This window comes from Diaphorina citri, unplaced genomic scaffold (genome assembly GCF_000475195.1).
Source record: "Diaphorina citri unplaced genomic scaffold, Diaci psyllid genome assembly version 1.1 scaffold691, whole genome shotgun sequence".
NCBI lineage: Eukaryota > Metazoa > Arthropoda > Insecta > Hemiptera > Psyllidae > Diaphorina > Diaphorina citri.
Genome location: NW_007378124.1, coordinates 25,705 through 49,528, shown reverse-complemented (window position 1 = coordinate 49,528; position 23,824 = coordinate 25,705). Strand labels below are relative to the sequence as shown.

At 38.4% G+C, this 23,824-nt stretch overlaps 3 protein-coding genes and 2 long non-coding RNA genes across 5 annotated transcripts; 3 read left to right on the top strand and 2 right to left on the bottom strand.

The window, feature by feature from the left end:
- Window positions 1-1,733: 1,733 nt before the first annotated feature.
- LOC103511235 lies at window positions 1,734-4,247 on the bottom strand. The gene is made up of 3 exons (XM_008475953.3): window positions 3,929-4,247; window positions 2,826-3,098; window positions 1,734-2,127 (listed from the first exon to the last, which is right to left on the bottom strand). The coding sequence occupies exons 1-3, from the start codon at window positions 4,128-4,130 to the stop codon at window positions 1,841-1,843; spliced, it is 762 nt and encodes a 253-aa protein (XP_008474175.1). The 5' UTR covers window positions 4,131-4,247; the 3' UTR covers window positions 1,734-1,840.
- Window positions 4,248-4,677: 430 nt separating this feature from the next.
- LOC103511241 (general transcription and DNA repair factor IIH helicase subunit XPD) lies at window positions 4,678-22,155 on the top strand. Its single transcript, XM_026825068.1, has 11 exons — window positions 4,678-4,736; window positions 5,766-5,999; window positions 6,349-6,703; window positions 7,076-7,218; window positions 7,918-8,062; window positions 10,754-10,995; window positions 16,933-16,972; window positions 17,351-17,568; window positions 19,365-19,598; window positions 20,154-20,508; window positions 21,705-22,155. Exons 1-11 carry the CDS (start codon window positions 4,686-4,688, stop codon window positions 22,004-22,006), a joined length of 2,319 nt encoding a protein of 772 aa, XP_026680869.1. The 5' UTR covers window positions 4,678-4,685; the 3' UTR covers window positions 22,007-22,155.
- On the top strand, window positions 11,767-12,825 carry LOC113468281. Its single transcript, XR_003392096.1, has 2 exons — window positions 11,767-11,822; window positions 12,716-12,825. It is a non-coding gene; the product is annotated as an uncharacterized LOC113468281 (long non-coding RNA).
- LOC108252632 (transmembrane 9 superfamily member 2-like) lies at window positions 14,102-15,321 on the bottom strand. Its single transcript, XM_017444908.2, has 2 exons — window positions 14,933-15,321; window positions 14,102-14,193 (listed from the first exon to the last, which is right to left on the bottom strand). The coding sequence occupies exons 1-2, from the start codon at window positions 15,053-15,055 to the stop codon at window positions 14,122-14,124; spliced, it is 195 nt and encodes a 64-aa protein (XP_017300397.1). The 5' UTR covers window positions 15,056-15,321; the 3' UTR covers window positions 14,102-14,121.
- Window positions 22,156-22,218: 63 nt separating the features above from the next.
- LOC113468280 lies at window positions 22,219-23,310 on the top strand. Its single transcript, XR_003392095.1, has 2 exons — window positions 22,219-22,586; window positions 23,014-23,310. It is a non-coding gene; the product is annotated as an uncharacterized LOC113468280 (long non-coding RNA).
- Window positions 23,311-23,824: the final 514 nt, after the last annotated feature.

The following is a 23,824-nucleotide window of genomic DNA, read 5'->3' as shown; positions in this document are numbered from 1 at the left end:
AAAAAATGAGCTTTCCACTGATTTTTACTAGGTTCCTTCAGAATCCTTCACTTACCTAAAATGATCCTAGCTTTGAAAATCCTCCTGGATAGCTAGATGAACTTTTACACAGGGTAAGTGGCTGCACACAGTTTGATTTCATGGACCCCTTTTGATGAGATGGTGTTGTACCACCTTTTTCTGCACTTCTTTGGGTTTTTGGTAAGATCATATTTTATTCACTTATAACTGCAACCTCCTTTCCAGGAATTATCCTGGTATCCACTGTGGTTACAAATAAACCAGGCAATGAAATACCCTTATACCCAAAGCTGTTGAATAAAGAAAGCTGAAAATATTAGGACACCTACCTTTAAGAGCTGGAATTACTACTGAAATCCCAAGAAAACTGGTAAACATGATCTTCGAAGCTTTGACTGGTGGTGACAAAATGGCTGACTCTTTATAAACCAAATGTATGAAGTAAACTTTACTTAGCCATAATGGAATGGATTCGCACAGACTTTTGAAAAATGAAATAGCGATTTAAACGATGGGAAAGCGATCTTGGAAATCACTAATCACTTGAATTAATCTTTAATCTGTTACTTATTTAAAGCTCAAACAAGTGAAAGAGTGAAGCACGTGCTCATTCATTGTTAGAAGAAACACTTCTAGTCTTCTAGAACCAAAAACCGATTCAAATGAAAAACACTGAACCCATAGCACAATTTAAAAACACTTCATTATCACACAAAATAAAGAAACGGTGTTTGGCTGATAATCACAAATTAATTTATCCTACTTAATCTTTAATCTGTTACTTATTTAAAGCTCAAACAAGTGAAAGAGTGAAGCACGTGCTCATTCATTGTTAGAAGAAACACTTCTAGAACCAAAAACCGATTCAAACATTCAAATGAAAAACACTGAACCCATAGCACAATTTAAAAACACTTCATTATCACACAAAATAAAGAAACGGTGTTTGGCTGATAATCACAAATTAATTTATCCTAAATGACCTAAATCGACAAAAAGTACTTCAACTTCCCCGTAACATGATCTAACAAAAAACTACTTCGAACCGCGATTGCTGCGAAAAAATTTCGTAGGCAAAAAAAGTTCGAAAAGTGAATGCACAGCGTTGTGACTTGGTGCATGACAGGCCGGCAACTAATGTCTAAAGTCCTAAACTAGCGAGTTTCAAATTTTCCCTTTTTGTAACGGCACCGTCGCAAATGAGTCGACTTTTTCCCCCTCGTCTCGGACGAATAATCTTATTTCCCCTGTTTATTTTCATGATGCAATGTGCAATGTTCTTTAGGTAGGTATACCTACTACCTACGTACCTACCCATTTATGTAGGTATTTTAAAAAGAAAAAGAAAATTCTCTCTCTCTCTCTCTCTCTCCCTCTCTCCAAAATCAAAACGTGATAAACTAGCGAGTTTCAAATTTTCCCTTTTTGTAACGGCACCGTCGCAAATGAGTCGACTTTTTCCCCCTCGTCTCGGACGAATAATCTTCTTTCCCCTGTTTATTTTCATGATGCAATGTGCAATGTTCTTTAGGTAGGTACCTACTACCTACGTACCTACCCATTTAAGTAGGTATTTGAAAAAGAAAATCCTCTCTCAATAATCTTCTTTCCCCTGTTTATTTTCATGATGCAATGTGCAATGTTCTTTAGGTAGGTACCTACTACCTACGTACCTACCCATTTATGTATGTATTTTAAAAAGAAAAAGAAAATTTTCTCTCTCTCTCTCTCTCCAAAATCAAAATGTGATCGGTTTTATTCACAGGAAACTACACTGGACAATGCCCTATTTCATTTACAGGAACCACCTAAACAGCCCCTAATCACAGGAACAGTGCCTTTTCTTCCGTCTATTTCTGCCCGTTTGTTCCTTGGACACCCAGTTTTCCCTGTATCCTGTATCCGACTTTATCTGTGCCAAGGAAAGCTCTTTTACATGGGTCTCAAATATTTGCCTCAATGATTCGACCTGGTCTTTATTTCGGTCGCTCTTCCCGATTTTTCTGACGTGATGGGAATGCATGAAGGTTTGAGGCGTGAGCTGTTGTATTTCCGTGATGACGGTTTCCCCCATACTGGACAGGGATGTTACGAGGGTGATTGTACCTAAAACGAACAGTGGTGTGCCAATTAGTTAGGTATAAAGGTCCACACACAGTCGACCAGGCCGTCGATCGATGTCGACTGACCGTCCACACTGCCTCAACACTCGAGAATGGACAATGTCAATGGAGGACCCTCTCTCTCAATTTGAATAACTATGTTAGGTGTCGTCGACCAGGCCGTCGATCGATGTCGACTGACCGTCCACACTGCCTCAACACTCGAGAATGGACAATGTCAATGGAGGACCCTCTCTCACAATTTGAATAACTATGTTAGGTGTGCCTGGGAACCGATAGTGTCGCAGAGGTACCAGGTACCTACATATTATAAGTCTAATTGTCTATCTATCTAAAATTATCTCGACTTTTCGGTGTCCCCTGACATAGGAAACTTCGTCAGTCACGTATTTTTCAATGGACAATGTCAATGGAGGACCCTCTCTCACAATTTGAATAACTATGTTAGGTGTGCCTGGGAACCGATAGTGTCGCAGAGGTACCTACATATATTATAAGTCCAATTGTCTATCTACCTAAAATTATCTCGACTTTTCGGTGTCCCCTGACATAGGAAACTTCGTCAGTCACGTATTTTTTTCTAAAATTATCTCGACTTTTCGGTGTCCCCTGACATAGGAAACTTCGTCAGTCACGTATTTTTCAAACCTATCTAGAGGTGATATGAAACAAGGAAAGTACCGATGTTTCCATTGGAACAGTTGAGTACAGGACAGGAGATTGTCACAAAATAGCTAGACTCGACCTTTCCGCTCAGAAGACACTGCTTGATCAGGTTGATATCCAACAGGAATTTCGCATGGCCCACATGAACCTTAAGTTCGGGCTTAACAGTAGTGTCAATTGTTTCAAATGAGATTAGAACCGGACTAGTCAGCAGCATGTGAAGATACTTCGTGGGTTGTAGTGACATCAGGAGGGATTTACCGGTATCGTACTGCAACTCGTATTGTTCTGAAGAGAAGGAGATGGTTAGAATCGAACCAGGGGGTCCCGGATTTGAAGTTTTTTCGGTTCTGTGCTTGGAATTTGGGGTGCACTCAGCCTCGTAAGGACAATTGAGTAGCTACTTTAATCGAGTAGCGACCAGTGGCGGCATTACCACTCTAAAAAGATCGCCGGATTCGAAGTTTTTTCGGTTCTGTGCTTGGAATTTGGGGTGCACTCAGCCTTGTAAGGACAATTGAGTAGCTACTTTAATCGAGTTAGCGACCAGTGGCGGCATTTCCTAGAGTGGTAATCGTGAATGAGAATTAATAGTAAAAGAGGTATTTATGCTGTGGTACCCACAAAAGTTACTCTCTGCTTAACCACAGATAATTCATGGTTTGATTTGGTTAGAATAAAAACCGCAATATTTCAGAAGGGACGTAGCATTTCCAAAGCCATTAATAAATGACTTTAGCTAATATTATGACGAAAACCAAGATACCCATACACCTTTATAGCTATCGGGGATTTACAAAGAGTGAGAATACTGTCCACATGAGACGAAATTACCCCCAAAATTCCGATCGCAAAAGTACCCTAACCTACAAAATGAAGGTATCTAAACCCCGTGAAATGTAAGCCTATGCATCCTTGTGTTACAAGGTAGACGTACGAAATCCAAGTTCGAAGTGTCAAAAGTTCAAGTGGCATTAAAATCCCACCTGTTTTATTTTTACCGAAAATCAAAATTTCGAATTTCCCGCCAACTTTACACGCTCATGAAGGCTTAATGGCCTATCTCAGCCCGGTACATAAACACACCCTCAAAAGTTCAAGTGGCATTAAAATCCCACCTGTTTTATTTTTACCAAGCACAACTTTGGAGCTCTGGTAATTCTTGATTTCCATGGCTCTCATATTGCCAAATAGGATTGTAGCACTTACAGGAGACCTCAAGTTAAAGTCCCATTCATAAATATATTTATTGGCAACATTTGAATCGAGTGTCACTGTCTTTAGGAAAAATTCCAGATAGAAAAACTCTTTTTTCTCCATGACCACTTCTCAGGTTTATCCTAAATTTGAGCTGAAGATGGTGTTGATATTAAATTGGGTGTATGTACAGGAATTTAGGGTTCAATGACTGGCTGTGAAAATTTCAGAGTTGTTTCAGATTAGGTATAGGTACCTATAGGTACTACTTAGGACTTAGGGAGATGTAGGTGCCCAAAATTTTCCCGAGTTCCTGAAAGAAGAGGGTTGAAGGGTAATTGTTTTAAATTTACACTTTCCATTTTCTCCAAAAAGTTTAATCACATTTCTTTATTTACAGACAATATCAAAACATCTAAAATTTATCAGAAAATAATAATCAATTTTGAACGTATTTACAGACAATATCAAAACATCTAAAATTTATCAGAAAATAATAATCAATTTTGAACAATATACGAGCAGGACATTTTATGCTACGATTCTAAGACACAAAGGGGACAGAATTAAAGTAGAGGTAGGAAATATCATAGGGGTAGTATTCTACATGAGAACAAATTATTACGCTTCTGTCATATGTAACAAGTAAAAGTAACAGGTGTGGATGAGGAAATCAATATGACTGGACTTGTTCTCAGCTCAAGGAAAAACCTCTGTATTCATTCTGAGGTATAGCTCCAGAAGTCGAGCTTCAATCCAATAATTTTTATTTGTAATTTTTTAAGGTGAAAAATGTTGATAGTTGGATTTTAACATTACCAACCTTTTTAGTTTTGAGAGCTCTCTTCATGGATATGTACCTATAGAATATAGATGTCTGTTGGGTAGGGTTATTGGTCTTAGGCATTCTACTATCCCACACTCTCTGAATGGGATGGTGTTGTACCTAATATAAGGTCACTAAAAAGTAGGTCACTAAACCTCTCAGGAATTGGTTCTTGGGGTGCATTTCTGAAAGCAATTTGCACTCTAGACTTCACAATGAAAATGTTGGGTAGGGTTATTGGTCTTAGGCATTCTACTATCCCACACTCTCTGAATGGGATGGTGTTGTACCTAATATAAGGTCACTAAAAATAGGTCACCTCTCAGGAATTGGTTCTTGGGGTGCATTTCTGAAAGCAGTTAGCACTCTACACTTCACAATGAAAATAATAATAATCAGTTTTTTGGAATCAGGGGACCCCAAAATGGATATTTCCACCCATTTACCGATTTTGAAAATTTGGATCGATTGCAATACTTTCTCATTACCTTGTATAGGTTCCCTATACGTAAGGGTAATAGAATGTAATAAAATAATAGTAATAAGGTAGGAAATATCATAGGGGTAGTATTCTACATGAGAACAAATTATTACGCTTCTGTCATATGTAACAAGTAAAAGTAACAGGTGTGGGTGTGGATGTCTAGGGTCTACACTTTAGGGATATTCAACTTCACGTTCAATACCAACAAATTTAAGTTGCTCAGTGGGGCCATATCTGTAGTCAAAGTAGAGTTCTTCACCAGGTAAAATAGCACGTTTTGCAAAGATTCCAATACGGTGATCTCCATTCACCATCATTACTTTAGCATAACAATTGGGATTAATAGAATGATTAGCAAAACGGATTTTGTTCCCTTTTCTTGTGGCATCCACTACAAAGTCATTGTTGAGATTGAACAGATAGTAATAAAAAAAATAATCTTTTATAGGTGAGCAAAGAAAGGGACGGCAAGATAGTGGATGGGCGTTGTCACTCTCTAACCTCGTCATCTGTTCGTGACAGACACAAGGCTGGAGAAAATATCCCCGTGTGTGATTTCTACGAGAAGTTTGATGCTGTAGGGAGAGAGGCCCCCCTAGCTCCAGGCGTGTACAGTATCACCAAACTGAAAGAAATGGGACGGGAGCTTGGACTGTGTCCTTACTTCCTAGCCAGACAAGCGGTAAGCATTCTATTTCTGCACTTTTTGTGAGAATCTTCTTTTCCTCTGAATACTTGGTAGCTCTTTCAATACCATTTTCTAACCACTGAAACGGAATGTTTTTTTTTTTTTTTACTGTAGGTACTCTGTCAACTCTCCACCCTAAGAAGCTGGAAATGGGCCATTTTGTTTTGATTTGGGTAAAGGTCAATCTACTGATCCTATAGGTAGTATAGTGTAGTGTAAAGCTGTGTCCGGACACAGTTAACGTCGACTGAAACCGTACACTACCTCGACAACATAGATTCACCTTATCGTTCGACTATGTATGGACAGTATGGACACACCTTAATGTTTTAATGGATTTCAGATCATCCACGCTAAGATCGTCGTGTACAGCTACCACTACCTGCTGGATCCGAAAATCGCCAACGTGGTTTCGAAAGAGCTGGCACGCTCTTCCGTTGTCGTTTTTGACGAGGCTCACAACATTGACAACGTCTGTGTAGATTCCCTCAGTGTGAGAATCAACAGACGTACGATAGAGAAAGCCGTGGGCAATATTCAAACTCTGGAGGGAACGCTGAAGGAAATGAAAGAGGCGGATTCGGCCAAACTACGAGAGGAATATGCGAGACTGGTGGAAGGGCTGAGGGATGCTCAGTCCGCCCGGGAGACGGATGTTGTGCTTGCCAATCCTGTGCTACCTGATGAGATATTACAAGGTAAAGATCACTTTCAAAGTGGAATCAGATTTATTTTGCTCCAATAGAAGGCCTCTGGGAGGAAACTCATTAAGTCCTGTCCGAATTTTTTATTCTCGTCAATGCCTCACTGGGTCCCGTTTCGGTACTGTTGAAAGGATCGTACCACTCATTAGCCCAGCAGTACGCTACTACTGTTATTATGGTCAAATTCTCAAATTATAATGAGGACAAAATTCCATACCTTGACTGGGATTGAACCCACGTCGCGCCGTTCTAATTATCAGGCGAGCGTCTTGACCACTTCGCCACGGAGGCAAGGCAATATACGTAGATATCACCCTTTCCTGAAGTTTACCTAAAATGTTACCTTTACACATTTCGTGTTTGCAGAGGTAGTGCCCGGCAACATTAGAACGGCTGAACATTTCGTAGGATTTCTCAAGCGATTCATTGAATATCTCAAGACAAGACTCAGAGTACAACAAGTAGTACAGGAGTCTCCGGCCACCTTCCTCAAGGATATCAGTAGCAAGGTAAAATGAATCATGTTTGAAGAAATGCTCCTGAAATTCCCTAGAATTCAAGGAGTGTTTTTATTTTTAATAAATTTATTTTAAAAGGGCACGACTTCAAGGAGTGTGCTTTAAAAATTAAATAAAATTCAAGTTATTTGCTTAGATATAAAAAGAAGACTGTTTATATCTACAGAGCCAGCTCCCTCAATGATTTCCGAAGCATATAGATACATTTTTAGTACAGAAGAACACCTCAAGACAAGACTCAGAGTACAACAAGTAGTACAGGAGTCTCCGGCCACCTTCCTCAAGGATATCAGTAGCAAGGTAAAATGAATCATATTTGAAGAAGTGCTCCTGAAATTCCCTAGATTCAAGGAGTGTTTTTATTTTTAATAAATTTATTTTAAAAGGGCACGACTTCAAGGAGTCTGCTTTAAAAATTAAATAATTATTTGCTTAGATATAAAAAGAAGAGTGTTTATATCTACAGAGCCAGCTCCCTCAATAATTTCCGAAGCATATAAATACAGTTTTAGTAAAGAAGAACACCAGTAGTAACTTATACTTTTCACATTTGTAGTATAAGTTACTGGTGTTCTTCTTTTCAAGATGAATCTCACAAAGTTACGTCAGAATCTATCAACATTTTCAAGTTAGAGTCCTCTTGATTTATTGATTAATTATGATTAATTGATTGACATCTATTGTCCTCAGGTTTGCATAGAGCGGAAGCCGCTCAGGTTCTGCGCTGAGAGGTTAGCGTCATTGTTGAGAACTCTGGAGATTACAAACTTGACTGATTTCTCGTCCCTGGTAGTCATTACTCATTTGGCAACACTGGTCTCTTCTTACACCAAAGGTAATACCATAAGCATAAAGGTCCCCCCTTTGAATACCTATTATGTACGTACTAATATAGCTTTCAATCATGCTGGTATTAATAAATAATTATTACACATAGATTAAAATTGTTACAGACTTTCATGATCTCAAAGGCAAGATGAAAACGTGCACCTTTGACAAATGGGGTGTGCCTGAAGGCATGTAATACGTTCCAATCCACTCGACCCCATAAGTGACAAATGTTCGAATGCTGAGAATTGTTTGACTGGAGGGTCGCCCATTATATCCTACTGTCAAAACCACATTTCGTTTTATTAAAATACAAACCATCTCCACAATCATGTCCCATTTTGCCAACAGTTTATTAACCTACTGTCAAAACCACATTTCGTTTTATTAAAATACAAACCATCTCCACAATCATGTCCCATTTTGCCAACAGTTTATTAATAACATTTAACATATCATTTGTTTCATCACCAACCACAGTGGTGTAGTGGTTAACGTGTTGGACTTAGGATCTGGAGGTTGGTTGTTCGAGTCCAAGTCAAGTCATAAAATTTATCTAGGTGTAATAATTTGGGAACGATAGTTATGACAAGCATTTGTATGCTTTGACCTGATACTTGATAAGATCATTCACCAACTCAATAAAAATCTGGTCATCTAAAAATCCAGCACTTCCAGTCTCTCCGTGAACTTTCCCATCATAGTTCTTCAGTAGTCTTTGACCTGATACTTGATAAGATCATTCACCAACTCAATAAAAATCTGGTCATCTAAAAATCCAGCACTTCCAGTCTCTCCGTGAACCTTCCCATCATAGTTCTTCAGTAGCTCTTCAATGAAGGATGTGTCTTTTTCTAGTATTTCATCTCCCATGTAGGGAATGTTATGGAGAACAGTTTCATCTTCTACCATGAAGTTCTGCTGGATAGGAGCCCAAGTGTACATGGTGGGGATAGGATTTACTGCATTGATACTGTTGATAGGACAGCTAGTAACTTCTTGCGTAGAGTCAAGGCGGATGGCAGAAGCTTTCTTCATGTAAGCTGTATCCTGCTGAGACACCGAGGCACATACCCACACAGCTTTACTCTTGATTCTCTTTATCTTCTCGTCTCCTAGAATTTGAGTCATGTTCTTCAAGTTGTTGTTCCATGTACCTTTTATATCCTCTGCACGGATGTGTCGTCGTTTTTGACGGATTTTGCAGTAGGATGAGCGAACCCGCTTCTTCCATTCTTTGGACACTTTGACCATCTTACAGCAGCAGGATTCTTGATTTACACTTCACTTTAACAGCACATTGTAAAAGAAACTAATTATCTCATGATTTCTTAACAGATTTTCATTTTTACTTTATTTTTCCAAAATTTCACCGCACTTTTCCGTTTTTCTGCTTTTTACTTTTTTTTTTATGATTTTTTTGTTTACCTCGCTTTTCGTACATGCACAGAGAAAAACCAATCAAGTCCCATTTACATTTTCATTTTGTAACTTTTTTCAATCGTGCATTACATAAAATAATATTTCTATAAACCAGAACCAAAAAAAGTAAATGAAGAATATTTAAAAAAAAAAAAATCATTATATTGAGAATACAATATCTCTAGATAATATTAAAAACAAACAATAATCTTCCTACTTATACGCTACGGTTAAATCCGAAGATTAATTGCCGCGCATTAATGGTCGTGTGTGCACGGCCTAAATTTGCAACACGTAAATTAGAAAAACATGGCCGAGTGCAAGTGGCGGTAAAATTCAAATTTGTACACAAATAAAAGTTGCACAGGTTGCACTTGCAGCAATTTGAATAACTATGTTAGGTGTCCCTGGGAACCGATAGTGTCGCAGAGGTACCTACATAAATTATCTCGACTTTTCGGTGTCCCCTGACATAGGAAACTTCGTCAGTCACGTATTTTTCAAACCTATCTAGAGGTGATATGAGGCAAGGAAAGTACCTTATATTGAGTACAATATCTCTAGATAATATTAAAAACAAACAATAATCTTCCTACTTATACGCTACGGTTAAATCCGAAGATTAATTGCCGCGCATTAACATGTTCATTTTGTAACTTTTTTCAATCGTGCATTACATAAAATAATATTTCTATAAACCAGAACTAGAGAAGTAAATGAAGAATATTAAAAAAAAAATCATTATATTGAGAATATAATATCTCTAGATAATTAAAAACAAACAATAATCTTCCTACTTATACGCTACGGTTAAATCCGAAGATTAATTGTCGCGCATTAATGGTCGTGTGTGCACGGCCTAAATTTGCAACACGTAAATTAGAAAAACATGCCGAGTGCAAGTGGCGGTAAAATTCAAATTTGTACACAAATAAAAGTTGCACAGGTTGCACTTGCAGCTTGCACTTGCAGTTCAGCGGGGTTGGAATTTCATCAAAAGATCTAGGTGTTAGGTGTAAGGAACGATAGTTATGACAAGCATTTGTATGCTTAACACAAATAAAAATTCCTTTCTATCATTTGTTTCACAGGATCTGGAGGTTGGTTGTTCGAGTCCAAGTCAAGTCATAAAATTTATCTAGGTGTAAGGAACGATAGTTATGACAAGCATTTGTATAATCTAGGTGTTAGGTGTAAGGAACGATAGTTATGACAAGCATTTGTATGCTTAACACAAATAAAAATTCCTTTCTATCATTTGTTTCATCTACTTCAGGGTTTGCCATCATTGTGGAACCATTTAGCGACAAAGCGCCGACTGTTCCCAACCCTGTCCTATACTTTTGCTGCTTGGATTCCTCCCTCGCCATCAAGCCTGTGTTCGACAGATTTCAAACTGTAGTGATCACTTCTGGTACACTGTCACCTCTCGATATGTATCCTAAGATACTCAACTTTCAGCCTGTCATCATGCACTCGTTCTCTATGACGCTGGCCCGGCCCTGCCTTCTACCCATGGTAAGAGAAAATTATGCAATGGGGTGAAGATTTGTCTCAAGAGCTAGCGACTTAAAATGAGTTAGAGAATAGAGACTTGGTATGTACATAAGTAGGCTGCAAAAAATAGATATGTTACTGAGAAATTGGTTGATTCAGAATCAGAAGTGATACCTAATCCTTGTATTTATATTTTTTCCAGGTTTAAGAAATCATTGGAAGTATGGAGACTTGGTATGTAGTCCACAAATATAACAAGTATGCAGCACTAAACTTTTGGTCAAGCTGCTGCGGTTGGTGGTATTTTGACCAAGTGCACGGCCTAAATTTGCAACACGTAAATTAGAAAAACATGGCCGAGTGCAAGTGGCGGTAAAATTCAAATTTGTACACAAATAAAAAAAAGTTGCACAGGTTGCACTTGCAGCTTGCACTTTGCAGTTCAGCGGGGTTGGAATTTCATCATTCTTATGTCAAAAGTCGAAATTTGGTAGTTATCCCCCCACTGAAGTTAATCAAGTATTCTCAATCTTTTGTCAGAAGATAGAACAGTGGCACTATGTTATCTTATGGAACAAGCACTATGCATATGCATTATTGTGTAAGTTGTTCATTTATGTCCTCTCTTCCAATACCTATGTCTTTTTTTTTTTCTCCATCATCACTTCTAACACAATGGTCTTTTCATGTGAAAGGTCCAGGGTTTAACACACATTCACTAAAAACTAGGTTCTCATACTAATATCACATATGTACATAAGTACGGGGGCTGGGAATAGCCATCAGCATGTTAGAACAGTGGCACTATGTTATCTTATGGAACAAGCACTATGCATATGCATTATTGTGTAAGTTGTTCATTTATGTCCTCTCTTCCAACACCTATGTCTTTTTTTTCTCCATCATCACTTCTAACACCAATGGTCTTTTCATGTGAAAGGTCCAGGGTTTAACACACATTCACTAAAAACTAGGTTCTCATACTAATATCACATATATGTACTTGTACATGAGTACGGGGGCTGGGAATAGCCATCAGCATGTGATTCATGCTCACCATCAAGATATATCAACTATGCCCAATGTTGCTCAACTATCTTACAGCAATTAGTGTAGGTAAATGAGTTACTCCCAACTTGAGTGTTATGGCACAAGATTGTTGTGAGTTTATCCCAAGGGAGCTGTAAAATAAGTAGGCTTATGCAATGGGGTGAAGATTTGTCTCAAGAGCTAGCGACTTAAAATGAGTTAGAGAATAGAGACTTGGTATGTAGTCCACAAATATAACAAGTATGCAGCACTAAACTTTTGGTCAAGCTGCTGCGGTTGGTGGTATTTTGACCGCTTTTTGGCTGTTTTCAGCTGTATGAACTAAACGGTTAGAGATATTGTAAACATTACGGTAGGTAGAAGAACACTTAAATATGCATCATTGAATAGGATAAGGAAAGTCGTGTGACGTTCACACCAGATTTTTAATGAACCACGTAAGTGTGACGGTATTTTGTACAGAATAGTGGCGTGAAGATGCCCAATGTTGCTCAACTATCTTACAGCAATTAGTGTAGGTAAATGAGTTACTCCCAACTTGAGTGTTATGGCACAAGATTGTTGTATTTGTTGTGAGTTTATCCCAAGGGAGCTGTAAAATAAGTAGGCTGCAAAAAATAGATATGTTACTGAGAAATTGGTTAATTCAGAATCAGAAGTGATACCTAATCCTTGTATTTATATTTTCCAGGTTTAAGAAATCATTGGAAGAGATTAGTTTGCTACTAGGACACTTTCTTTGTACAACGATGAATTGAATTCAATCTGACTGTTTGTTTAATTAAAACTACAACCATGAAGTAAGTATCTATTGTACCTGAACCTGAGTCTTGTGAATGTGTAATATTGAATGGAAGAATGGAACATGGATTGTTGAGTAGTTATGTCTTGCTGCCATACAGAAATTTAATGAAAATAAATATTAATGATTTTATTCTTATATTTTCAGGCTTATGATTGATGATCTCCCTGTGTTCTTCCCATATGAATACATTTATCCTGAGCAGTATGCATACATGGTGGAACTCAAGAAGGCCTTGGATGCCAAGGTTTGTATATTCCTGTTTTGATGTCTGTTTATTTTAACCTGAGCAGTATGCATACATGGTGGAACTCAAGAAGGCCTTGGATGCCAAGGTTTGTATATTCCTGTTTTGATGTCTGTTTATTTTAAAATAATAAAATAGACTAGAATAATGGCTGGATTAAACAAGACCAGGAGGGAGTTCAGCTGGCCTCTTGTACACTTTAATTAAAATAATAAAATAGACTAGAATAATGGCTGGATTAAACAAGACCAGGAGGGAGTTCAGCTGGCCTCTTGTACACTTTTTTTCATTTGAATAAACATTTTCAATTTCATTTCAGGGCCACTGTCTGCTGGAAATGCCTTCAGGGACAGGCAAAACCACTTCTCTTCTCTCACTCATTGTAGCCTACATGAATGCCCATCCTCTAGATGTGACCAAGTTATTGTACTGTTCAAGAACTGTACCAGAGATTGAGAAGGTGGTTGAAGAATTGGCCCGCTTATTTGATTACTACATAAAACACAATGAGGAAATCAATATGACTGGACTTGTTCTCAGCTCAAGGAAAAACCTCTGTATTCATTCTGAGGTATAGCTCCAGAAGTCGAGCTTCACTCCAATAATTTTTATTTGTAATTTTTTAAGATGAAAAATGTTGATAGTTGGATCTTAACATTACTAACCTTTTTAGTTTTGAGAGCTCTCTTCATGGATATGTACCTATATAATATAGAAGTCTGTTGGGTAGGGTTATTGGTCTTAGTTAGGCATTCTACTATCTTACACTCTCTGAATGGGATGGTGTTGTACCTAATATAAGGTCAGTAAAAAGTAGGTCACTAAAGCAGGGAGAACCCTTTGAAACTGCCAGCTAGCTAGGCTGGTTAGGGTTAGCTGTTCTCCTCCCTGTTTATAGTTCCACAGCCAGATGCTAGTCTACTCTCTGTTTAACTTCCCCTAGCTAGACCAGGACCATAGTTTGGGAATCCCTGCTCTGGAAGTACTACTGATAAAGATATTAAATTAATACCTAGGTACTTATTTTTCATGATTATTATTTTTGCACTTACTGATGGTATTCATAGGGAATGATGGATTCCAAGGTGTTCAATCTGTTCACATACAGCTTAATGGACGACTGAAAGCAAAACCACAAGCAAAGTGTTCAATGTACCTACAAAGACATTAAGCATCAAATAGGGATTATTGGTTGAAAAGCAAAGGTTCTGGGTACATTTTTTCCCTTTCTCTTATATTTTTGTACTCAATCTTATAAGAAAAATTGAATGGCTCATTATATGTGTATAGGTGGTAGCATTAAAAAAGTATGTGTGTGTAATCTGTGATAACCATTAAAGTTTTCACATAAAGTCTTTGCTTTTCCCTTTCTCTTATATTTTTGTACTCAATCTTATAAGAAAAATTGAATGGCTCATTATATGTGTATAGGTGGTAGCATTAAAAAAAAGTATGTGTGTGTAATCTGTGATAACCATTAAAGTTTTCACATAAAGTCTTTGTCCCCATATGAAGAATAAAATACAACACAAGTAGGCATAATATTATTTAATTTGTACAATGATTCCTTTGTGTTCCTTGTAATGATAACCAATATAACCACAGATTTACTTATCTACAAATGACTAGTGGTTAGAGGTGATACAATCGTTACTTTTACACCAAGTCCCTTGCTGAAAAAGGTGCCTCAGTGAATCTTTTCTTATCACGAAAATACCTAGATTATTGTACTGTCATACTTGAAAAGACCATAGAAGTTGAGTCATAACCATAGAAATCTTTGCCATGGATTTTTATTGTTTACATCAGGAACTTATTGTTTCTTGCCTATCTGACTTGGTGGTTATTGTAGACCTTACCTTGCATGATGATGATGTTGCTTCTCCTGCTTTGCAATAGTTCACAGGAGCCAGTCCCGGTAGGTAGAAGGAGTGAACTAGATTGAAGGAAATGACCAGGGTAGTAACAAGTGTCCACATCATGCAATGTCCTATGTGGCTGCTGAGAGATAACTGTCGAGTGTCACTAGAGGTCTTAGAGCACTCGTCTTACTTCACATGCCATACCACAGATATATCAGTAAAGCAAAGGTAAATGAACAAACTCACGATTTCAATGCTTTCAGAAACTTTTATCGACAAATTGCGACATTAGAGTAAAAAAAAGGATGAAAATTTAATCGAAATTCCGTCGCCGAAAATCCAAAAAGTAAAAAGTTCCAAGTTCCAATCCAAATCCCAAAATCAGCCAAAAGACATAAAAGATAAGCTAAGCAAAATCAGCTGATTTTTTGAGTATTTTTTCTCTGTGGTGATTTGCAGCACGTATTTTAGGTGATCATTGAAGTGGCGCCTGTTCAAAATTTCAAATGTTCAAATTTTCCTGTCTACCGTCCACTGTCCACTCCAAAGTGCCGTATGCTCTGCTCTGTCTCTCAACTCTCAACTCTTCTACGCTACGCGTTTTGTCTCAACTCTCAAGACTCAAGTCTCTCTCTCTCACGTTTGCCTGCTGCCATAGCATTTTCATAAGTTCACTCGATGTAGATGACATGCTGCTGACTGACTGCCTTCACCATCATTTCAAGCACAGGTATTACCCAAGAACTTTTTGGCCAGCTCAAATTTTCAAAAACTTTCAATTGCTCAACTACTTTTCCAATTTTTCCAAAACTGCCTTATCTTTTTTCCCGACTTTTTCATGCTCACCATGGAAAACCCAAGATAGTGTAAGTATAACTTTGTTGGACTATGTAAAAAGATTGGTTTGGGCTTTTAGTTTTCAGTATGGCAAAAGGTGCAATTTAATCTGCAGTGAGTGACACTTTGCTACCAATACCATAGAAGTAAAGTGACATAAAGGGAAACAGTTTACTTACCCATAAATCCTTTACTGTTTCAGCTCTGTCCACAAAAATCCACAGTTGCAGTCACAACTTGCAACATGCAAGATTGTGGATGTCTGGGAGATGACTATGATAAAGAGATAAAACTCACCAACAGAGAGTTAGTGGTAAGTTACAAAGAGATAAACCTCAGCAAATAGGGTTAGTGGTAAGGTGTTGAGTCTGAATTCAGAAAATATAGAACAATATGTAATGATCAAAACTCAGGGGTTAGGGGAAATTACTTTGGTCCTTTAGTTTTGAAGTGCTTTCCACCCCCTCAATAAAAGCATTGTGGGTTCAAATCCCAGGACTATAGTTCATGGTAGACCTGGAGATTATTACTTCTAATTGATCTAAAAAAAGTACATTTTTTCATATTCCAATCGTTATTATTACTGCTTACCTCTTACATCTGTGTGACAGCTCAGAAGACATGCTGAACAGAGAGAGAAGAGGTCCTCAGAGATCACTGATGTGCATAGGGAGTTGATTGACATGATAGCATGGAAGTTCAACATGACTAATGAGGATGCAGTGGAGAACATCTTGGACACACCAGATGGAGTGGACGTCATGACTAACTTCTTGAGTGAAGGAGGAGAACTGGCTATAGTCATTGTGCTGCAGGATGGCCCAGATCTCAAGCTGAGTTAGTTTTATTATTATTGTTATTATTATTTTTATTATTAATGCTTTATTAAAATTCACAGGATTCTCCTAAAAGAGCTCTTCCACCCAACCACCAAATAAAGGTCCATGCCAAATTTGGTGCTTTCCTGACGAAATGCAGCTTTTTTGACGTTAGGCCACCGACTAAGATAAGGAAAGTCGTGTGACGTTCACACCAGATTTTTAATGAACCACGTAAGTGTGACGGTATTTTGTACAGAATAGTGGCGTGAAGGGCAAAATCCCCGTCACGAAAGACCTTAGCCAGTTATACAATGACGTCAAACCTCGTATCAATTTCAGATCGTCGCCAAAGGGAACGATCAGGTGACCATTTCGTCCAAGTTCGAAACCCCACTGAAGTTAATCAAGTATTCTCAATCTTTTGTCAGAAGATAGAACAGTGGCACTATGTTATCTTATGGAACAAGCACTATGCATGTGCATTATTGTGTAAGTTGTTCATTTATGTCCTCTCTTCCAACACCTATGTCTTTTTTTTTCTCCATCATCACTTGAGTTCGAAACCCGGGACGACATCTCGGTGATTCGGAACTACGGGCAGCTCCTAGTTGACATTGCCTGTGTGGTACCGGACGGTGTGGTATGTTTCTTCACTTCCTATCTGTATCTGGAGTCTGTGGTAGCCTCTTGGTATGACCAGGGAATCATAGACAATCTGCAGAAGAGGAAGTTGCTCTTCATCGAAACCCAGGATGCTAGTTCGAAACCCGGGACGACATCTCGGTGATTCGGAACTACGGGCAGCTCCTAGTTGACATTGCCTGTGTGGTACCGGACGGTGTGGTGTGTTTCTTCACTTCCTATCTGTATCTGGAGTCTGTGGTAGCCTCTTGGTATGACCAGGGGATCATAGACAATCTGCAGAAGAGGAAGTTGCTCTTCATCGAAACCCAGGATGCGCTAGATTCAAGGAGTGTTTTTATTTTTAATAAATTTATTTTAAAAGGGCACGACTTCAAGGAGTGTGCTTTAAAAATTAAATAAAATTTAAGTTATTTGCTTAGATATAAAAAGAAGAGTGTTTATATCTACAGAGCCAGCTCCCTCAATAATTTCCGAAGCATATAGATACATTTTTAGTACAGAAGAATACCAGTAACTTATACTTTTCACATTAATTTGTAGTATAAGTTACTGGTGTTCTTCTTTTCAAGATGAATCTCACAAAGTTACGTCAGAATCTATCAACATTTCCAGTAAGTTAGAGTCCTCTTGATTTAAGAGAAGGAGATGGTTAGAATCGAACCAGGGGGTCCCGGATTCGAAGTTTTTTCGGTTCTGTGCTTGGAATTTGGGGTGCACTCAGCGTTGTAAGGACAATTGAAGTAGCTACTTTAATCGAGTTAGCGACCAGTGGCGGCATTACCACTCTAAAAAGATCGATCGTGAATGAGAATCAATAGTAAAAGAGGTACCTATTTATGCTGTGGTACCCACAAAAGTTACTCTCTGCTTAACCACAAATAATTCATGGTTTGATTTGGTTAGAATAAAAACCGCAATATTTCAGAAGGGACGTAGCATTTCCAAAGCCATTAATAGATGCCTTTAGCTAATATTATGACGAAAACCAAGATACCTATGGTTTGATTTGGTTAGAATAAAAACCGCAATATTTCAGAAGGGACGTAGCATTTCCAAAGCCATTAATAGATGCCTTTAGCTAATAAATACTGTCCACATGAGACGAAATTACCCCCAAAATTCCGATCGCAAAAGTACCCTAACCTACAAAATGTAGGTATCTAAACCCCGTGAAATGTAAGCCTATGCAACTTTGTGTTACAAGGTAGACGTACGAAATCCAAGTTCGAAGTCTCAGGGTATGTTTATGTACCGGGTTGAGATGAGCTCGGATGAGGTGAGATAGCTGTCCCGGCGGCAATTTTTAAAATTTATAAATGAAAAGAGTAGGTATCTAAACCCCGTGAAATGTAAGCCTATGCAACTTTGTGTTACAAGGTAGACGTACGAAATCCAAGTTCGAAGTCAGATATTACAAGGTAAAGATCACTTTCAAAGTGGAATCAGATTTATTTTGCTCCAATAGAAGGCCTAAAGAGTCCTTTGGGAGGAAACTCATTAAGTCCTGTCCGGATTTTTTATTTTCGTCAATGCCTCACTGGGTCCCGTTTCGGTACTGTTGAAAGGATTAGATATTACAAGGTAAAGATCACTTTCAAAGTGGAATCAGATTTATTTTGCTCCAATAGAAGGCCTAAAGAGTCCTTTGGGAGGAAACCCATTAAGTCCTGTCCAGATTTTTTATTTTCGTCAATGCCTCACTGGGTCCGGTACTTTTGAAATGATCGTACCACTCATTACCCCAGCAGTACGCTACTACTGTTATTATGGTCAAATTCTCAAATTATAATGAGGACAAAATTCCATACCTTGACTGGGATTGAACCCACGTCGCGCCGTTCTAATTATCAGGCGAGCGTCTTGACCACTTCGCCACGTTAGCCCAGCAGTACGCTACTACTGTTATTATGGTCAAATTCTCAAATTATAATGAGGACAAAATTCCATACCTTGACTGGGATTGAATCCACGTCGCGCCCTTCTAATTATCAGGCGAGCGTCTTGACCACTTCGCCACGGAGATGGATCGATTGCAATACTTTCTCATTACCTTGTATAGGTTCCCTATACGTAAGGGTAATAGAATGTAATAAAATAATAGTAATAAAAAAAATAATCTTTTATAGGTGAGCAAAGAAAGGGACGGCAAGATAGTGGATGGGCGTTGTCACTCTCTAACCTCGTCATCTGTTCGTGACAGACACAAGGCTGGAGAAAATATCCCCGTGTGTGATTTCTACGAGAAGTTTGATGCTGTAGGGAGAGAGGCCCCCCTAGCTCCAGGCGTGTACAGTATCACCAAACTGAAAGAAATGGGACGGGAGCTTGGACTGTGTCCTTACTTCCTAGCCAGACAAGCGGTAAGCATTCTATTTCTGCACTTTTTGTGAGAATCTTCTTTTCCTCTGAATACTTGGTAGCTCTTTCAATACCATTTTCTAACCACTGAAACGGAATGTTTTTTTTTTTTTTTCTGTAGGTACTCTGTCAACTCTCCACCCTAAGAAGCTGGAAATGGGCCATTTTGTTTTGATTTGGGTAAAGGTCAATCTACTGATCCTATAGGTAGTATAGTGTAGTGTAAAGCTGTGTCCGGACACAGTTAACGTCGACTTAAACCGTACACTATGGACACTACCTCGACAACATAGATTCACCTTGTCGTTCGACTATGTATGGACAGTATGGACATAGGTAGTATAGTGTAGTGTAAAGCTGTGTCCGGACACAGTTAACGTCGACTGAAACCGTACACTACCTCGACAACATAGATTCACCTTGTCGTTCGACTATGTATGGACACACCTTAATGTTTTAATGGATTTCAGATCATCCACGCTAAGATCGTTATTCACCTTATCGTTCGACTATGTATGGACAGTATGGACACACCTTAATGTTTTAATGGATTTCAGATCATCCACGCTAAGATCGTCGTGTACAGCTACCACTACCTGCTGGATCCGAAAATCGCCAACGTGGTTTCGAAAGAGCTGGCACGCTCTTCCGTTGTCGTTTTTGACGAGGCTCACAACATTGACAACGTCTGTGTAGATTCCCTCAGTGTGAGAATCAACAGACGTACGATAGAGAAAGCCGTGGGCAATATTCAAACTCTGGAGGGAACGCTGAAGGAAATGAAAGAGGCGGATTCGGCCAAACTACGAGAGGAATATGCGAGACTGGTGGAAGGGCTGAGGGATGCTCAGTCCGCCCGGGAGACGGATGTTGTGCTTGCCAATCCTGTGCTACCTGATGAGATATTACAAGGTAAAGATCACTTTCAAAGTGGAATCAGATTTATTTTGCTCCAATAGAAGGCCTCTGGGAGGAAACTCATTAAGTCCTGTCCGAATTTTTTATTCTCGTCAATGCCTCACTGGGTCCCGTTTCGGTACTGTTGAAAGGATCGTACCACTCATTAGTGATGAGATATTACAAGGTAAAGATCACTTTCAAAGTGGAATCAGATTTATTTTGCTCCAATAGAAGGCCTAAAGAGTCCTTTGGGAGAAAACCCATTAAGTCCTGTCCGGATTTTTTATTTTCGTCAATGCCTCACTGGGTCCGGTACTGTTGAAATGATCGTACCACTCATTACCCCAGCAGTACGCTACTACTGTTATTATGGTCAAATTCTCAAAATTATAATGAGGACAAAATTCCATACCTTGACTGGGACTGAACCCACGTCGCGCCGTTCTAATTATCAGGCGAGCGTCTTGACCACTTCGCCACATTTAATACTGAGAGCAAACTAACATCAAAGATCTAAACATGAAGATGGCCAAAATCAGATCACAAACTCAAGCCAATACACAACAGAAAGGGGATAAAAGGAGGAAAGGCGAGGAGGGAGAAATAGAGAGAGAGATTGAAAGAGTAGAAAGGAAGAGAGGGACGGAGAGAGAGAGGAGGGAGGAAGAGGAAGATTAGGAGAGAGAGTGTAAAGAGAGGTGGAGATAGGACTTCACTCATCCTGATCAAGGACCACCGTTATTCCAGGAATAATCCTAGAAAAGCGGGGAGGTTTTTAGCGGGTTGAGCGGGCAGCCAATTGATCTCAGAAAGTTATTTTACAACTAATTCTCATTAAACTGCCTCGGTGGTGTAGTGGTCAGGCCACTCGCCTGGTAAACAGGAGGACCTGGGTTCAATCCCAGCCGAGGTATGAAATTTTATTCTCAAAATAATTTGACTACAATAATAGTAGTAGCCTACTGCTGGAGTAAAGGGACTTTTTTTTCAGTCCTATGCGAGCAGTATAAATAAGCACTGTTATTTTATTCTCAAAATAATTTGACTACAATAATAGTAGTAGCCTACTGCTGGAGTAAAGGGACTTTTCAGTCCTATGCGAGCAGTATAATAAATAAGCACTGTTATGTAATTTGACTACAATAATAGTAGTAGCCTACTGCTGGAGTAAAGGGACTTTTCAGTCCTATGCGAGCAGTATAAATAAGCACTGTTATGTATTATTATTCGATTTTCAGGTAAAACTGATTACGGCATCATGATCTTCGCGGACAAACGGTTCGCCCGCTCTGACAAGCGAAGTAAATTGCCCAAGTGGATCCAAGAATATCTGACGGACAATCTGACCAACTTATCTACCGAAGAGGCTGTCCAGTTGTCCAAACGCTGGCTACGCCAAATGGCGCAACCCTTCACGCGGGAAGATATGCTGGGAGTAGCACTCCTATCGCTAGATCAGTTATTGGAGAAAGAACATGCGAGAGCAGAAGAAGAAGAGGTACCAAGGTAGAACCCTAGGAGGTCGTGAGTTCGAAACTCTTTTTGGAAATATTCCTATAGTTGTAATATTCTTATGGAAATACTGCTCTCAACAGCCAAAAGCTCGAAGCAGCTGTCCTAAGATATTCTAACTCATACCAGTGTAATAATACGGATGCATTTCCTGAAATACTGCTCTCAACAGCCAAAAGCTCGAAGCAGCTGTCCTGAGATATTCTAACTCATACCAGTGTAATAATACGGATGCATTTCCTGACGATCAAATTTATTTTGTTGGAAATAAATTGGGAATTTTGGTGGGTTTTCGTTCTAAACACCCCGATTTTAACCTGGGGCCAATACCTGCCCTGTAAGGGATAATGTTTTCCTTTGGAAGCTGAGTGAGAAAACCAAATGAAATCAATGCATAAATCGGTATTAAGTTAAAAATCACATTTAAAAAATCTACAATTTTATTTGGGACGAAAAGAAATATTTCAAGAGCGATGAATAATTCGGTATTAAGTTAAAAATCACATTTATGAAATCTACAATTTTATTTGTTACGAAAATATTCCAAGAGCAAGAAATATTCCAAGCCCTACCGATAGGTACAATACTGCTCTCAACAGCCAAAAGCTCGAAGCAGCTGTCCTGAGATATTCTAACTCATACCAGTGTAATAATACGGATGCATTTCCTGGCGATCAAATTTATTTTGCTGCAAATAAATTGGGAATTTTGGTGGGTTTTCGTTCTAAACACCCCGATTTTAACCTGGGGCCAATGCCTGCCCTGTAAGGGATAATGTTTTCCTTTGGAAGCTGAGTGAGAAAACCTAATGAAATCAATGCATAAATCGGTATTAAGTTAAAAATCACATTTAAAAAATCTACAATTTTATTTGGGACGAAAAGAAATATTTCAAGAGCGATGAATAATTCGGTATTAAGTTAAAAATCACATTTATGAAATCTACAATTTTATTTGTTACGAAAATATTCCAAGAGCAAGAAATATTCCAAGCCCTACCGATAGGTACTTGCTATCATGTAAGAGGGAAAATTATTAACCATTATGCCTCTCAAACCATAAACGTACTTAAAATGTAAAAAAAAAAGAGCAACGAAAATAATAAAACACAAATCAAAGTAATAAAATTGGCTATCTTTAAAGTCTAAATGAAATAAGTACAGCGGATATCAATGATATATAGATGTCAACAGCTAAGCTTTTGGGTGAATTAGTAAAAGGCATCAAACACAAACAATATTGTTTTAACGGAGTATTTTTTCTTCCTCTAAAAAACTAGATTGGATGAACTTTCTATTTTTCAAAAGAATTTGATAAACAATATTGTTTTAACGGAGTATTTTTTCTTCCTCTAAAAAACTAGATTGGATGAACTTTCTATTTTTCAAAAGAATTTGATTAAGTAAGGATGAATAATTTAGTATCGACAAACTTTCGTGTCATTATGATGGCTTTTGTTGCTGTTTTATACAAATCAAGTGTAAATCTAAAGCTCCAGTATGCGAATACACAATAGCACAGTGCAAATGGTACAGACAAGAGTCTTGAATGTGGGAAAGTAAAAAAAAAAGCCAAATGGCCATTTAGTATCGACAAACTTTCGTGTCATTATGATGGCTTTTGTTGCTGTTTTATACAAATCAAGTGTAAATCTAAAGCTCCAGTATGCGGATACACAATAGCACAGTGCAAATGGTACAGACAAGAATCTTGAATGTGGGAAAGTAAAAAAAAAAAGCCAAATGGCCGAAATCTAAAGCTCCAGTATGCGGATACACAATAGCACAGTGCAAATGGTACAGACAAGAATCTTGAA